This window comes from Aethalodelphis obliquidens, unplaced genomic scaffold (assembly GCF_003676395.1).
Source record: "Aethalodelphis obliquidens isolate GAN/ISIS:26980383/991018 unplaced genomic scaffold, ASM367639v1 scaffold74, whole genome shotgun sequence".
NCBI lineage: Eukaryota > Metazoa > Chordata > Mammalia > Artiodactyla > Delphinidae > Aethalodelphis > Aethalodelphis obliquidens.
The window spans coordinates 4357314-4375122 of NW_020838018.1; the positions used below are offsets into that span (position 1 = coordinate 4357314).

General features: G+C 38.5%; 1 protein-coding gene across 4 annotated transcripts in view; it reads right to left on the bottom strand.

Annotated features, from left to right (window-relative positions):
- Window positions 1-17809, bottom strand: part of SPTLC1 (serine palmitoyltransferase long chain base subunit 1) — a 74815-nt gene that overhangs the window by 23502 nt on the left and 33504 nt on the right. For 3 of the 4 annotated variants that reach the window (XM_027092112.1, XM_027092111.1, XM_027092113.1), the window contains exons 6-7: window positions 7855-7987; window positions 89-218 (exon numbers count right to left, since the gene is read on the bottom strand). In XM_027092112.1, the coding sequence (XP_026947913.1) occupies window positions 89-218; window positions 7855-7987 (263 nt within the window). Of the gene's footprint in view, window positions 1-88; window positions 219-5704; window positions 5730-7854; window positions 7988-17809 lie in introns of those variants that run through there. The other variant, XM_027092114.1, reaches the window with a different exon arrangement.

The window sequence follows — 17809 nt, forward strand, 5'->3', positions numbered from 1 at the left end:
TGCGTAATTTTCTTCAAAAGAATACCTTTTTAAAATTTTATTTTATTTTATTTTAATTTATTTATTGTTTTTTTTTTAAGAATCATACCTTTTGATCTTCAATTTCTTGTTCTTTCAATAGTCGATCCAGGTCATCCATATCATTATGGTTAAACAGCTTAATGTCACTACGTGATGCCTGTAATCCCTTCTGAATAGCAAAGCAGGCAGCTTTATCTCTGCAAGGAAGAGAGACCCACCAAACTGGGGTTTAAAGGGTCTTGTCAACATTCTCAGAAAAGGAATGCTTGCTTTTGTAAGTTGACCAACATCCACTTGTTAAACTGAACATGGCAAATAAATAAAACATGTTTGAACTTTAATACATTATTGTTTGCACTTCACTCTGCAAGCCTTTCCACATAACTACCATACTGATTCTGTTCCAGGAAGCAAACTCTTGCCATATTTTGACATCTGAGAAATCAGCATGCATCTTACTATATGGATGGCATATTATTCAAAGTACTCTTCTCTTTCTGAAAAATAAATGAAATACGGGTGTACCTCACCATCAGTGGCATCTCTGATTTGACTGGCCACCACTTGCCATCAAAAGGAATACTGGGTTACTGACTCTACATAACCCAGGGGAGAACTCTGAGTCATGCAGATTAATCTTCAGTAAGATCTCCTAAATTGAGTTAATGGGGGGCAGGATATATTTCTTAAATTAAGTGTATTATTTAAAAGTACATGCAACACTTCTACTTCTGAGAAAATAGACGTATTTTCCCTATTTTTCTCACTGGGTACAACCAAAAATCCTGGACATCATGTATAAGACAAACATAAGGTGATGCTGAAAAATGGAGAGAAAAGGCAGACCAGCGAGGGACCTGAGAAATGACATGAAACAAGTTCCTGGATTTTTCTAACTTGGAGCTGATGCAGCTGGCAAACTGGAAATGCCAACAGGCAGAGACAGAAAAGCTCTGACGAAAGTCTGCTCTCTGTAGCCAAAGGGATAGGAAAGGGGGCAGCCCGGCAAATGTCTCTACTGCAGCCAAACCACAGAAAAACCTGGGCCTGTCCCCTCCACACTAGCAAAGGCTGAGAGGGAGGCCCAGACTCTAACCGCCAGAAGGCCATAACAAGGCTCCCCAATACCCCTGTGGGCGCTGTCAGAGAAGGGAGCCAGAACTTGTATCTCTGCTGGGTAGTAACAAGTGGCTCCCACTGTGGTGTTAGTGAAGACTGTGTGGAGAGACCTAACTTCCAATTCCCTGCAGGGAGAGACACTCTCCCCTGCCTATGCTTAGGCTGTGTCAGGGGAGGCTCAGAGAAGAGTAGGACTCTCACCAACAACCAGAAGAAATGAAAATAACCCCACCTCAGTGTCAATGGAGGCCCCGTGGGGACCCTGGACTTGTACTTCCACCTGACAGTAATGAGGCAGCAGTGCCCCTCTGCCCTTGTTGGAAGACTGTCAGAGAAAGCCAATTAAAACAGAAAGTTTAAATAAAGCATAAACTATAACAGCATAATATGAAACTGTTCATGTTTCACTTGTCATACCAAGAACCAGAAAATATCACACAATGAAAAAACAAACAAACAAACAAAAAACAATCAACAAATGCCAGTACTGAGATGACAGAGCTGTCAGGATGATCTGATAATGACTTTAAAACAGTCATGATAAAAATGTTTCATGAGTAATTATGAACATGCTTGAAACAAATGAAAAAACAGGAAGCTGCAGCAGAGAAAAGGAAGATACAAAGAAGAATCCTGTGGGGATATTAGAACTAAAAAGCAAAATAGTCAAAAGAAAAAGCATAGTGGATGAATTCAGCAGCAGAATGGAGAGAGGAAAGAATCAGTGAGCTGAAAGATGTAACAGTAGAAATCAAGTCAATGTAAATCGCAGAGAGAAAGTAGACTAGAAAGAAAAGAACAGTCTCATGGACCTGTGAGACTACAATAAAATATGCAGCATTCAAGTCTGTGGAGTTCTAAAGAGAATGAGGGTGGGACTAAAAAGGTACTTAAAGAAATAATGGCTGAAAACCTATAGATTAAAGAATAGGCTTAAAACTATAGATTAAAGAAGCTGAGCAAAATTCTTGCAGGTAAACCCAAACAAATAAATGCCAATACAATTATAGTCAAACTCCTGAAAACTAATGACAAAGAAAAAAATCTTGAAATCAGCACAAGAAAAATGACACCTTACTTGTAAGAGAAAAGCAATTTGAGTGACAGTAGATTTCTCATAAGAAACCATTAACAACAACAACAAAAAACAAGGAACCATTAACACCAGAAAAAAGTGTCCCAATGTATTTCAAATGCTGAAAAAAAAGACCTAGCAACCAAGAATCCAAAACTAGCAAAAATATCCTTTAGGAATGAGGGGGAGAAGACACTCTCAGTTGAAAAAAAACTAAGAGACTCTGTCCCAAGCTGACTTCCCCTAAAGGAATGGCTAGAGAAAGCTCTCCACATAGAAAAAATAAATAAAAGAATCTTAGATTATCAGGAAGGAAGAAAAAACACTGTAAAGAGTATGAACAAACACACTAGGCTTTTCTTCCCCTCTTGAGTTTTCTAAGTTATTTTGGATGGTTGAAGTAAAAATTATAACACTCTCTGATGTGGTTCTCAAACTGTTTACAGGAAATACTTAAAACAACTGTATTATAAATAAGGAGAGTAAGGGGATGTAAAGGAAGATAAAAGATTCTATAACTGAACTGGTAAAATAACACCCGTAGAATGTGATAACTTATGCATACATATAACATCATACTTAGAGCAATGACTAAAAAACTATACAAAGAGAAACACTCGAAAACAAATAAATAAAATAAATGAGATAAATAAAAATGGAACTCCAAAACTCATTCAATTAACCCTGAGAAAGGCAGGAAAAAGAGAAAAGAAAACAAAAAACAGAGAGAACAAATAAGAAACAAAAAATAAAAATTGGGAGATTTAAGATACCATATATCAATAATTACATTAAATGTAAATGGCTAAAATATACAATTTAAAGACAGGGAGTGGCAGATTGGATTAAACATGCTGTCTATAAGAAATTCACTTCAAATGTAATGAGATGGGTAGTAAGGGAATGTGTGTGTGTGTGTGTGTGTATACATGTAGTTATATATATATAGTTATATGCTATATATATGTATGTATGTTATATACAGTAATATAGGTAGTAAGGGTATACATATATATTACATACAATAAACATACCATGCAAACATTCAAAAGGGAAAGCAGAGTGCCTATGTTAAAATCTGATAAAGTAGACTTTGGAACAAAGAAAATTACCAGAGACACAGAAGGATGTTATATAATGATAAAAAGAATCAACTAACCAGGAAAACTTATCCTAAATATGCACCAAATAACAGAGCTACAAAAGACACAAAAACTAATAAAAGTGAAACAAGAAATTGACAAATTACAACAACTGACAGAACTACCAAACAGAAAATCAGCAAGGATATAAAAGAACTCAATAACACCATCAACTAGAAAGATCTAATTGTCATTTATAGAACACTCCATTCAGCAGAATATTTTTTTTCTATTTAATGATAATGACAAAAAAATTTTTTTTCTCAAAAGGTAAATAAAGTTTCATATGTAAATTGCTTTTTGTCTCACTAAAACTTTTATATAAGTATACCTTAGGAAGTCGACATGTAAAACTAGCGCTTCTCTTAGTGGATTAAAGGATAGAAGTGGCAAATGAATGTTCTGTATGTTTTTTTGGTTTTTAATTTGCATATCAGTGGCTTTTAAAAAATAATGGTCAGTGTAACATTTGATCATCGAATACTATAATATGAAAAACAGAAATGTATAAAGAAGGAAATTAATCACATGTGTCCTATCATGGAGTGATACCTTCTCACTGGTGTCCTCACGTGGCCTTTTTCTGTATTTACCAGAATATTCTTTTTTAAGTGACTATGGAACATATTCCAAGATAGACCACATCATGAGCCATAAAACAAACTGTAACAAATTAAAAATTTCCAAACGCCTGGAAACTAAACAACACACTTCTACATAACTCATGGGTCAAAGAGAGAGTCTAAAGAGAAACAAAATACAGAAATGAACTAAACAAAAATGAAAATAAACACATCAAAATTTGTGGAACACAACTATAGCAGTGATGACAGGGAAATTCACAGCACTACTACATTAGAAATGAGGAAAAGTCTCAAATCAGTAATTGAAGTTCTCACCTCAAGAACCTAGACAGAGGAAACTAAACTTCAAATGAGCAGAAGGCAGGAGATAATACCAGAAATCAGTAGAAATGAAAACAAAAATACAATGTAGAAAAATCTATGAAACAAGGAGCTGATTCTTTGAAAAGATCAATAAAATTGACAAATCTCTAGCAAAAATGACAAAAAAAGAGAGTAGACAGAAATTACCAGTTAGGAAGGAAACAGGGATCTGCAGACATTAGAAGGATAATAAGGGACTATCACAAACAATGCTACACATACAAATTTGACGATTTAGAAGAAATGGACCAACTCCTTGAAAAACACGAACTACCTCAACTCACTCAATATTTGAATAGCCTTACAAGTATTAAGGAAATTAAATTCATAGTTAAAATACTTCCAAAAAACCCCCCCAAAAACTCCAGGTCCAGCTGTTTTTATTGGAGAATTCTACCAAACATTTAAAGAACAACAGTTTTATACAGTTTCTCCAGAAAATAAGAGGGAACACTTTCAAATTGACTTTATGAAGTATTACCCTGATGCCAAGATCAAAGTCTAAAAACAGTAAGTATGGTAGCATCAGGGAAATATAGACTAAAACTACAATGAGATATCTGTACACACCTATCAGAATGGCTAAAAAAAAAAAAAAAAAAGTGACAACACCAAATGCTCCTGAGGATGTTGGAGAAACTAGATCACTTATACACTGTTGATGGAAATGTAAAATAATACAGCCACTCTGGTAAAGTTTAGCAATTTCTTAAAAAGCTTAACACACAATAGTTTATGACCAGCAACTGCATTCCTTGGCATATATCCCAAAGAAATGAAAACTTATGTACACAGAAAAACCTATACAGGAATATTTACAGCACCTTTATTTGTAACAGCCCCAAACTAGAAACAGCTCTGATATCCTTAATAGGTGAATGGTTCAACAAACTGTGGTGTATCCATACCATGGAATATGACTCAGCAATCAAAAGGCACAAACTCTTGATTCATATAAAAACTCTGGAGAATCTCCAAATAATTAATGCTGAATGAGAAAAGCCAATCCTCAAATGTTTTACCTACTGTATGATTACATTTGTACAACAATCTTGAAATGATGAAATTATAGAAATGGAGAATAGATTAGTGGCTGCCAGGGGTTAAAGAGTGGGTAGAGTAGAAGGGATATGGGTGTGGCAACAAGAGGGATTATCTTGACTTCATCAATGTCAACAGCCCACTTTTGAAACTGTATTACACTTTTGCAAGAGGTGACCATTGGGGAAGACTGGGTAAAGGGCACATAAAATTTCTGTATTATTTCTTACAAGTGTATGTGAATCCACGATTATCTCAATATAAAACATTTCATTAGAAAAGGGTACACAAAGTAACATAAAAAAGACAGAGTGACAAGGAAAAACTTACGTATATAAACAACCATTGTTCTGAGACCTACCGGCAAAGCATTATCACTGTTTACTACAAAAGAAAGAAAATAAAACATCGAACATAGAGTCTATGCCTAATGAATTTATCAAAAACAATTTATCAAATAATTTACTAAACACCATTTTTAACTCTAGCATTCCTACTTTCAAATGAATTTCAGGTGGAATATTTAAAATTATGTATAAGGGAATAATTAAGTTGTCTAATGGCTCACTAGAAACTGAAGTTCTAAGACACCAGGCATAAGGTTTGAAAGTGAGTTTAGACTAGGCTTCCTAGCAGTGAAAACCAAAAGGACAACATAGTATTTATTATCTGACAAAGGAAGCATACAAGTTCAACTGTAACTGTAAACTTTTTCTGGACTTTAAACTCAAAAAGGAATTTATGGTGGGGGCTTGTATAAAGCAACATTGGCTGACACTGTATTGTAGTTGTCTGCAACTATGCTTTATTAAAAAACTAGAATCACTGTTTAAATCACTGGCTCTCAAATTTGTGATGAGTCTTTATTATTATTGATTTTTTAAACTATGTGCAAGAAATTAATAGAAACATTCATTTTCATGGTCACATTGGGAAACAATTCTACTCCAGGCCATGTGCTGGAGTGCGCCCAGGTAACTGTCACAGGGCTGTGGGGAAGAATGGGACACAAGCACGCTGAAAACCCCTAGGAAGAGCCAGCCCTGCAGCGTGTGCTTGAGCTTGTTGCACTACAGGTGCTCCGACAGTAAGTGAGAAGCAGCAGGATGGTACAGGGACCGAGGTAAGCCTGGCTCTGAAGTCCAGTCACTTGGACCCCTCTTCTGAGCTCCAGCCTCCATTCATTCTCTTACTGAAGGTATTTATTGAGCACCACTAAATGGCACATGCTATCCTAGGCAATGGGCTGGTATAAACTGTTGAATGTGCTATAAAAGAGTACAGTGAGTGTGAGGCAAGATGAGCCAAGAGCAGAGGGTACGGGTGCACATGAGCACACATGCCCACACCTACATATATAAGTTAAGGGAGGCTTGAGAAACTGATTTTGACAAGCATGTAAGTGCCTACATGGTCATGGATTCACAAGGATACCAAACTCCTCTGGCTGTAAAATTTTCTCCACATGCAGCAAGGGGTCTTGACCTGGTCTGACAGCTTGGGAAAGGCTTTCCTGCAGAGGTGGTATATGTGCAGGATGAGCAGGAATTAAGCAGGAGATGAGAGGAGGAACAATGTTCTAGGCATAGGGACTCAGGGTCTTAGCACGTGCAAAGGCCTTGAGAGGAAACTAGCATATAAGGCTGGTAAGGCTACACAGCATGACCACCTAAGGGAAAATGGTAGAAAATGGGTCTAAAACAGCAGTCTAGAATGTACAAGATCATAATAAGAACTTGGATATTTATTTTAGGAACAATGGAAGCTCTTAAATGGAGTGTCTGGATATGGTGTCAAAAAGGAAAAGAGGAAACAAAAGTCACTCTGAGACCTAAATTAAGAGAGTCATTTAATAGTCCACTCAAAAGATAACAGAGGCTCGGGCTAGTGGCAGGTGCTTCTGATGGGTATAACCAGCTGCCTGGGCTATGCCAGCCCTCACTCTACTCCTCTCTGCTCTTCCCCTCCACAGTAAAAAGCAACACCATACATCTAGTGCACATGTATGCAAGTGTGTAGATTTGTTCCTGGAAAGTTAAGGAAGTCTGCAACTCATGACTTCTATATTCTTAACAAGCCATGAAGCAAGATCAGCAGAGACCAAGAGTCGCAGCGAGGGTGCTGAGAAGTGGAGTGACTTTATCAGGTAGTGTGAGTGACTAGGTGGGTTACGACCATGGACTCACAAGGACACCACACTGTCACAGAGCTACACAGGGAAAGTAGACGGCTGGCCCCCTCCTACATAAGTTTGGCCTTCTCAACATCAATAAATAAAATCATAATGGCAGATAACGAAGCACCGACACTTTAAGGCATCCCTCCAGTGGAGGTCTCACTAATTCTGCAGAACTACTTGGCTGGATGACTATATATTTCTTTAAAAATGAAAAAAAAAAAAAAGTCAATATTATTTTAGGCAGATGACCTCTAACAAAGGAATTCTCTAGGAGGGCCAATATTATTTCCAAAGGAATTCTGGTAAGAAATGTCAGTAAAGATTACTTACACAAACACAATGTCCCCTCTCTTAGAGTAAGCAGGAATAGCACTGGCTATGGTGGCAAACCCATATGAGTATATAATGGCTTCTTCTGTCTTCATAAATTTTGCCAGGCGGTCTTCCAAATCCAAGTGCACATCTAGTTCAAGAGTAAAAAGTCAAATGGTTAAACTGTCTTATAATTCTTTTTCTTTGACTAAAGAATAAATAAAATAACATAAGCAGTTTAGTTGTTAATACTGTCTAAGATAATTCTGGGCCAAAACTGTTTCTGTACTCTGTGAACTGAATCAGCTACTCATTTGTCTATAAATATGTGACTGGGACAGCTCTGACTCTAGGTTTTGCTTTTATATCACTCTAGCAATAAGAATTCAAGGTCCAGTGACCTTGTCTGCTTTAACTTCCCTCAACCAAAAATGCCAAGACTTTACCAATGTACGACATTAATTTATTAACACCTTTTTGCATTTTAGTAGAAGTGACCAAACCAGGCACTAAGACAACTGTCAACCAGCTTTTAAAAGGAAAAGAAAGAAAAAAGAAAAGTAGTTAAGTTAAAAAGAACCCCACATACTCTGCATCAAGAGAGAGGAACTTTTTCAGTTGTGGTGGTCACTCCTCTAACAGTTTGTGTCAGCACTTAGTTGTGGCACCTGCCATCACTCTGAAGGACTGAGTTTCTGTCTGAATTTCTTTTTAAGTGTACTGGTGAATTCAAACGTATAGTACAAAGAGAAGTATGGTCCTTTTATGGAAGCAGCTTAAGAAGAATGTTGATGTAATTATAGGGATAAATTGTAATTATTAAACTGGTATTTTTTTTCTCTCTTACATCATGGTTCCATATAGCCTTTCACCTTCCCAGGCTAAGCCATGAGGCTTCACACCCTGGGATGGAGGGACCAGCGATGTCTAAAATAAATAGTGTACCAGCTGGCTGTGAACTGGAAAACTTCGAAGTGTCTGAAAATGAGGCATTATCCAAGAGAGAGAAAAATTTTTTAAACCTTCTTTAGTTCTTTTAACTACAGCAGGACCCAAGTCTGGAGAACAAGATCAGAGTTTTACCACATGCTCTGCGCAAAAAGAACTCAGAAGTTGATACAGGAAGGATGCAGCCAGGCCCCTCCAGCCTTGGAGCTTCATGGGAGAAACGAGAAACTCTGAGGAGTAAAGGCAGACTTTCAGAGCCGTGTCATGTCCACCGAGGGGAACTCAGAAGTGGAGGCAGTGGCAGGGGACCCAGACGTTCCCCAGTGAGGGGTGGTGGAGAGGGCCGATGGCCCGGCAGAGCCCTCCGGCCCAGATGTCGAGGACCTGTGGCTGGGAGCCTCGCTCCAGAAGACCCCTTCAGCATCAGCCTTCCCTCCAAGTATGCCCCTCCCTATCAGAGACATTCCTGGTGAGAAGGGAGAGAGGGAAAAGACCTGAGGGACTGAGATATACAAAAGAAACAACTTAACCCAGCTGGATACAAGGCTGGACAGTGAGTGGACTAAATATTTCCAACAGAGACCTGGTTAGTTGTTAAGTGTGAGATTTCCACCAACTTCCAGGAAGGAACAAGTGAGTAAGGTCAGTTTAGCAACAGGAACAAACAACTTTTTAGAACATGTGAATAAAGTGTCTAAAATCTGTAAACCCACTCACTGATTTATCAGAGGCAAGTTAATCTTATTGTGATGCTTTTAACTAGTAAAAGACAAATTTAAGAATTATAAAAGATACAACTTCACAAAGGACTATATTTTAAAAAGTAGTTAAATGAGGGCTGTCCAACAATCTCATTCAATTGTTAATCAAACATTTAGTAAGTATCACATAAAAATACTCTGATAAGCACTAGATCAAAGAGAAATATAGGGTTTCTGCCACTTGACAAGGTGAGACAGCTAAGAGAGGCACCTGGCAGCTGTCAATGGAGAACTCGGAGCCCAGAGGGGCAGATACAAGGCTAAGCTGTGCCTTCAGTCCCCTGGTCTGAAGCACTTGGGCCCCTTCTACACTCACAACTACAACACGTTCACAGTGACTTCTGACTAAAGGCACACAGGTCCCTCGATTGTGAACCAAAGGCTGCTGGGGTGGGCGCCAGCTATTGAGTGAGAGATGAGAAGACACAGAGGGTCCGAACTAAATCTCAATTTGATGGCAAGAGAGGTGTAGTAAGGAATTAGAAAATTTAGCAGCAATATCCAAATAATAAAATAAATTGAAGACACTTCATTTGTAGACTTCTTAAAGGATGATACAGAATTGTGAAAATGAACTATTTATCCCATTCCAATTTATCCCATCAAGTAATGATAAACAACTAGGCATGCTTCTTCCCATTTATAAGTTAAAATGTATACCAACATAGTTTATTACATAAAAAACACATGCAATACCACTTTATTTCCATTACCAATCAGGTAGTTATTTTTATAGAAGTGACACTTTCATTAGATCAACATTAAATAAATATGAGATTTCACAATAACGTTTAGAAGAATGCATCCCGGTTGATCAAAATGGTACCAAAAGAGTGCTTAGCTCTTCAAGCATCAAATCTGTGACACCAACACCACCAAGTCTGAAGACTTGATCTTGCTCCTGACTGCCCGCCCTTCCACGAGATATGCTGCCAGGGAAATGTGGCAGGCAAAGTCTGGCAAGAACGAGGAAAGCAGCAAAGCACCAGAGAACCAGCTACCTCCATGCAGCTGAGCATGGGCGTGTCTCAGGCATGTCTTCCTTTCCTCTTTGTTAGTGCTCTCTGAGCACCCTGCCTACAGATACGTCCCCACCATTCTGTTGCCTCTCACTTCTGATGAGACAGGAGGGCAGGTCCCCCATAGGAGGCCTCCTTCAAATTACAATGCTGCCTCTAAACTGGGAATCATCTACCCCAAATCTCAACAATTTAGCTAGCAGATGGACAACCCAAGCCACAGTGAATTGCTCTCATTCAATATCTACATTTTAAAAAGAAAAAAACATGCTATGTTTACAGACACATAGCTATGCTATACAGACAAACTGTTTTTGGCAACTACAAAAAAGGATTTTAAATCATTCTGTAGCTCTAAATGACTCTCTTCATTGATTAGCAATAAAACAGTAAAACAATCTTGGCTTTGTTTTAGGGCTTTAGAGTTAGCTACCCAGTTGATAAAAATTATGTTAGTATTCTCATTATACATACTCATAGCCATTTTTATGTCATTGCCATAAAGTGGTAAGAAGAATCTCTTTACAATAAATCAATGACTTACTGGTTCTTGCCTAGTCCCAAAAGTTTAAAAAAGATGGGCCTTTCCTCCTCCTATCTAAAGACACTGGGTTTTAGGGGATGTCAGCCGTGCAAAGCAGGTTTTGTGACAGGTAAACACGGACAGTTGCATAACATCTTTTGATGTCTGATAGCTACTCTGCAATGAAGAAACTCTTAACCCAAAGGCGGGGGAGGCAGCAAACAGAAAAACTGCCAGGGCATGTTCTTTGACTTTGGATGCCTATCTTCTGTGTGTATGATCCATTTAAACAATTAGTGCCACAGCTTTGCACACGTCATTCTCTAATTCACTGCTAGGAACCAATAGGGTAGGCAAGAGGCCACGGAGGAAGGTGACCAGAAAGCCTCTGTGTCTTCTCAGCACTTGTTGCCCTTTCTGGCACCTGCTCCCTCACCAGAACGTAAGAGACGGGAGGCAAGGCCAGGGCAGGATGCCCCACACCAAACACAAGGCCTGGCCATGGCAGTCATCACAGGGGGTTCAGATCTGGGCTCCCTCATTGCCAGGTCTGAACCATGGACAGGCCCAAAACTGCTCTGTGCCTCTCAGTCCTTCCTCTGTCAAATGGTTAACAGTTCTACCTGCCTCAAAGGACTGTTAGGAGAACTGCAAGAGAATGCTTATAAAACACTCAAACAATGTCTGGCATGGAAAAAGCAACATGCTGGTGTTTGTTCAACTAACTCAATATTTGTAGAATAAAAATAAGCTTTTTTTTTTTAAAGAGATTTAGGGAGATTGTCTTTCAGTGTAGATTATAAATCTATAATAGGATTTTTACTTTCCTTGTCATCCTACTTTATCTGATTTTTTTTTCTTTACATCTTTACTGGAGTATAACTGCTTTACAATGGTGTTAGTTTCTGCTTTACAACAAAGTGAATCAGTTATACATATACATATGTTCCCATATCTCTTCCATCTTGCATCTCCCTCCCTCCCACTCTCCCTATCCCACCCCTCTAGGTGGTCACAAAACACCAAGCTGATCTCCCTGTGCTATGTGGCTGCTTCCCACTAGCTATCTACCTTACGTCTGGTAGTGTATATATGTCCATGCCTCTCTCTCGCTTTGTCACAGCTTACCCTTCCCCCTCCCCATATCCTCAAGTCCATTCTCAACTAGGTCTGTGTCTTTATTCCTGTCTTACCCCTAGGTTCTTCATGACATTTTTTTCCTTAAATTCCATACATATGTGTTAGCATACGGTATTTGTCTTTCTCTTTCTGACTTACTTCACTCTGTATGACAGACTCTAGGTCCATCCACCTCATTACAAATAGCTCAATTTCGTTTCTTTTTATGGCTGAGTAATATTCCATTGTATATATGTGCCACATCTTCTTTATCCATTCATCTGATGATGGGCACTTAGGTTGTTTCCATCTCTGGGCTATTGTAAATAGAGCTGCAATGAACATTTTGGTACATGACTCTTTTTGAATTATGGTTTTCTCAGGGTATATGCCCAGTAGTGGGATTGCTGGGTCATATGGTAGTTCTATTTGTAGTTTTTTAAGGAACCTCCATACTGTTCTCCATAGTGGCTGTACCAATTCACATTCCCACCAGCAGTGCAAGAGGGTTCCCTTTTCTCCACACCCTCTCCAGCATTTATTGCTTGTAGATTTTTTGATGATGGCCATTCTGACTGGTGTGAGATGATATCTCATTGTAGTTCTGATTTGCATTTCTCTAATGATTAATGATGTTGAGCACTCTTTCATGTGTTTGTTGGCAGTCTGTATATCTTCTTTGGAGAAATGTCTATTTAGGGCTTCTGCCCATTTTTGGATTGGGTTGTTTGGTTTTCTGTCATTGAGCTGCATGAGCTGCCTATAAATTTTGGAGATTAATCCTTTGTCAGTCGCTTCATTTGCAAATATTTTCTCCCATTCTGAGTGTTGTCTTTTGGTCTTGTTTATGGTTTCCTTTGCTGTGCAAAAGCTTTGAAGTTTCATTAGTCCCATTTGTTTATTTTTGTTTTTATTTCCACTGCTCTAGGAGGTGGGTCAAAAAGGATCTTGCTGTGATATATGTCATAGAGTGTCCTGCCCATGTTTTCCTCTAAGAGTTTGATAGTTTCTGGCCTTACATTTAGGTTTTTAATGCATTTTGAGCTTATTTTTGTGTATGGTGTTAGGGAGTGATCTAATCTCATACTTTTACATGTACCTGTCCAGTTTTCCCAGCACCACTTATTGAAGAGGCTGTCCTTTCTCCAAAGTACATTCCTGCCTCCTTTATCAAAGATAAGGTGACCATATATGCGTGGGTTAATCTCTGCGCTTTCTATCCTGTTCCATTGATCTATCTTTCTGTTTCTGTGCCAGTACCATACTGTCTTGATTACTGTCACTTTGTAGTATAGTATGAAGTCAGGGAGCCTGATTCCTCCAGCTCTGTTTTTCATTCTCAAGATTGCTTTGGCTATTCGGGGTCTTTTGTGTTTCCATACAAAATTGTGAAATTTTTTGTTCTAGATCTGTGAAAAATGCCAGTGGTAGTTTGACAGGGATTGCATTGAATCTGTAGATTGCTTTGGGTAGTAGAGTCATTTTCACAATGTTGATTCTTCAAATCCAAGAACATGGTATATCTCTCCACGTATTTGTATCATCTTTAATTTCTTTCAACAGTGTCTTATAATTTTCTGCATACAGTTCTCCTTAGGTAGGTTTATTCCTAGATATTTTATTCTTTTTGTTGCAATTGTAAATGGGAGTGTTTTCTTAATTTCACTTTCAGATTTTTCACCATTAGTGCATAGGAATGCCAGAGATTTCTGTGCATTAATTTTGTATCCTGCTACTTTACCAAATTCATTGATTAGGTCTAGTAGTTTTCTGGTAGCATCTTTAGGATTCTCTACGTATAGTATCATGTCATCTGCAAACAGTGACAACTTTACTTCTTCTTTTGCGATTTGGATTCCTTTTATTTCTTTTTCTTCTGATTGCTGTGGCAAAAACTTCCAAAACTATGTTGAATAATAGTGGTGAGAGTGGGCAACCTTGTCTTGTTCCTGGTCTTAGTGAAAATGGTTTCATTTTTTCACCACTGAGGACAATGTTGGCTGTGGGTTTGTCATATATGGCCTTTATTATGTTGAGGAAAGTTCCCTCTATGCCTACTTTCTGCAGGGTTTTTATCATAAATGGGTGTTGAATTTTGTCAAAAGCTTTCTCTGCATCTGTTTAGATGATCGTATGTTTTTTCTCCTTCAATTTGTTAATATGGTGTATCACATTGATTGCTTTGCATATACTGATGAATCCTTGCATTCCTGGAATAAACCCCACTTGATCATGGTGTATTATCCTTTTAATGCTGTTGGATTCTGTTTGCTAGTGTTTTGTTGAGGACTTTTGCATCTATGTTCATCAGTGATATTGGCCTGTAGTTTTCTTTCTTTGTGACGTCTTTGTCCGGTTTTGGTATCAGGGTGATGGTGGCCTCGTAGAATAAGTTTGGGAGTGTTCCTCCCTCTGCTACATTTTGGAAGAGTTTGAGAAGGATAGGTGTTAGCTCTTCTCTAAATGTTTGATAGAATTCGCCTGTGAAGCCATCTGGTCCTGGGCTTTTGTTTGTTGGAAGATTTTTAATCACAGTTTCAATTTCAGTGCTTGTGACTGGTCTCTTCAAATTTTCTATTTCTTCCAGATTCAGTCTTGGCAGGTTGTGCCTTTCTAAGAATTTGTCCATTTCTTCCAGGTTGTCCATTTTATTGGCATAGAGTTACTTGTAGTACTCTCTCATGATCTTTTGTATTTCTGCAGTGTCAGTTGTTACTTCTCCTTTTTCATTTCTAATTCTATTGATTTGAGTCTTCTCCCTCTTTTTCTTGATGAGTCTGGCTAATGGTTTATCAATTTTGTTTATCTTTTCAAAGAACCAGCTTTTAGTTTTATTGATCTTTGCTATCGTCTCCTTCATTTCTTTTTCATTTATTTCTGATATGATCTTTATGATTTCTTTCCTTCTGCTAACTTTGGGGGTTTTTTGTTCTTCTTTCTCTAATTGCTTTAGGTGCAAGGTTAGGTTGTTTATTCAAGATGTTTCCTGTTTCTTAAGGTAGGATTGTATTGCTATAAACGTCCCTCTTAGAACTGCTTTTGCTGCATCCCATAGGTTTTGGGTCGTCGTGTCTCCATTATCATCTGTTTCTAGGTATTTTTTAATTTCCTCTTTGATTTCTTCAGTGATCACTTCGTTATTAAGTAGTGTATTGTTTAGCCTCCATGTGTTTGTATTTTTTACAGAACTTTTCCTGTAATTGATATCTAGTCTCATAGTGTTGTGGTTGGAAAAGATACTTGATAAAATTTCAATTTTCTTAAATTTAGCAAGGCTTGATTTGTGACCCAAGATATGATCTATCCTGGAGAATGTTCCATGAGCACTTGAGAAAAATGTGTATTCTGTTGTTTTTGGATGGAATGTCCTATAAATATCAATTAAGTCCATCTTGTTTAATGTATCATTTAAAGCTTGTGTTTCCTTATTTATTTTCATCTTGCATCTGTCCATTGGTGAAAGTGGGGTGTTAAAGTCCCTTACTATGAATGTGTTACTGTCGATTTCCCCTTTCATGGCTGTTAGTATTTGCCTTATGTATTGAGGTGCTCCTATGTTAGGCGCATAAATATTTACAATTGTTATATCTTCTTCTTGGATCAATCCCTTGATCATTATGTAGTGTCCTTCTTTGTCTCTTCTAATAGTCTTTATTTTAAAGTCTATTTTGTCTGATACGAGAATTGCTACTCCAGCTTTCTTTTGGTTTCCATTTGCATGGAGTATCTTTTTCCATCCCCTTACTTTCAGTCTGTATGTGTCTCTAGGTCTGAAGTGGGTCTCTTGTAGACAGCATATACATGGGTCTTGTTTTTGTATCCATTCAGCCAATCTGTGTCTTTTGGTGGGAGCATTTAGTCCATTTACATTTAAGGTAATTATCAGTATGTATGTTCCTATTCCCATTTTCTTAATTGCTTTGGGTTCGTTATTGTTAAGTCTTTTCCTTCTCTTGTGTATCTTGCCTAGAGAAGTTCCTTTAGCATTTGCTGAAAAGCTGGTTTGGTGGTGCTGAACTCTCTCAGCTTTTGCTTGTCTGTAAAGGCTTTAATTTCTCCATCAAATCTGAATGAGATCCTTGCTGGGTAGAGTAATCTTGGTTGCAGGTTTTTCTTCTTCATCACTTTAAATATGTCCTGCCAGTTCCTTCTGCCTTGCAGAGTTTCTGCTGAAAGATCAGCTGTTAACCTTATGGGGATTCCCTTGTGTGTTATTTGTTGTTTTCCCTTGCTCCTTTTAATATGTTTTCTTTATATTTAATTTCTGACAGTTTGATTAATATGTGTCTTGGCATAGTTTTCCTTGCATTTATCCTGTATGGGACTCTCTGTGCTTCCTGGACTTGATTAACTATTTCCTTTTCCATATTAGGGAAGTTTTCAACTATAATCTCTTCAAATATTTTCTCAGTCCCTTTCTTTTCTCTTCTTCTTCTGGAACCCCTATAATTCAAATGTTGGTGCATTTAATGTTGGCCCAGAGGTCTCTGAGACTGTCCTCAGTTCTTTTCATTCTTCTTTCTTTATTTTGCTCTGCAGTAGTTATTTCCAGTATTTTATCTTCCAGGTCACTTATCCGTTCTTCTGCCTCAGTTGTCCTGCTATTGATCCCATCTAGAGTATTTTTTTTTTTTTTTTGTGGTACGCGGGCCTCTCACCGTTGTGGCCTCTCCCGCTGCGAAGCAACAGGCTACAGACGCACAGGCTCAGCGGCCATGGCTCACAGGTCCAGCCGCTCCGTGGCATGCGGGATCCTCCCGGACGGGGGCACGAACCCGCGTCCCCTGCATTGGCAGGCGGACTCTCAACCACTGTGCCACCAGTGAAGCCCTAGAGTATTTTTTTAAAAAAATAAATTTATTTATTTATTTTTGGCTGAATTGGGTCTTTGTTGCTGCGCGTGGGCTTTCTCTAGTTGCAGCGAGCAGGGGCTACTCTTCATTGTGGTGTGAGGGTTTCTCATTGCTGTGGCTTTGTTGCGGAGCACGGGCTCTAGGTGTGCAGGCTTCAGTAGCTGTGGCTTGCAGGCTCTAGAGCACAGGCTCATGGCACACTGGTTTAGTTCCTCCACGGCATGTGGGATCTTCCCAGACCAGGTCTCGAACCTGTGTCCCCGGCATTGGCAGGCGGATTCTTAACCACTGCGCCATCAGGGAAGCCCTAGAGTACTTTTAATTTCATTTATTGTGTTTTTCATCATTGCTTGTTTCATCTTTAGTTCTTCTAGGTCCTTGTTAAATGTTTCTTGCATTTTTTCTATTCTATTTCCAAGATTTTGGATCATCTTTACTATCATTATTCTGAATTCTTTTTCAGTTAAACTGCCTATTTCCTCTTCATTTGTTAGGTCTGGTGCGTTTTTATCTTGCTCCTTCATCTGTTGCGTGTTCTTCTGTCTTCTCATTTTGCTTATCTTACTGTGTTTGGGGTCTCCTTTTTGTATGCTGCAGGTTTGTAATTCCTGTTGTTTTTGGTGTCTGTCCCCAGTGGCTAAGTTGGTTCAGTGGGTTGTGTAGGCTTCCTGGTGGAGGGGACTAGTGCCTGTGTTCTGGTGGATGAGGCTGGATCTTGTCTTTCTGGTGGGCAGGTCCACGTCTGGTGGT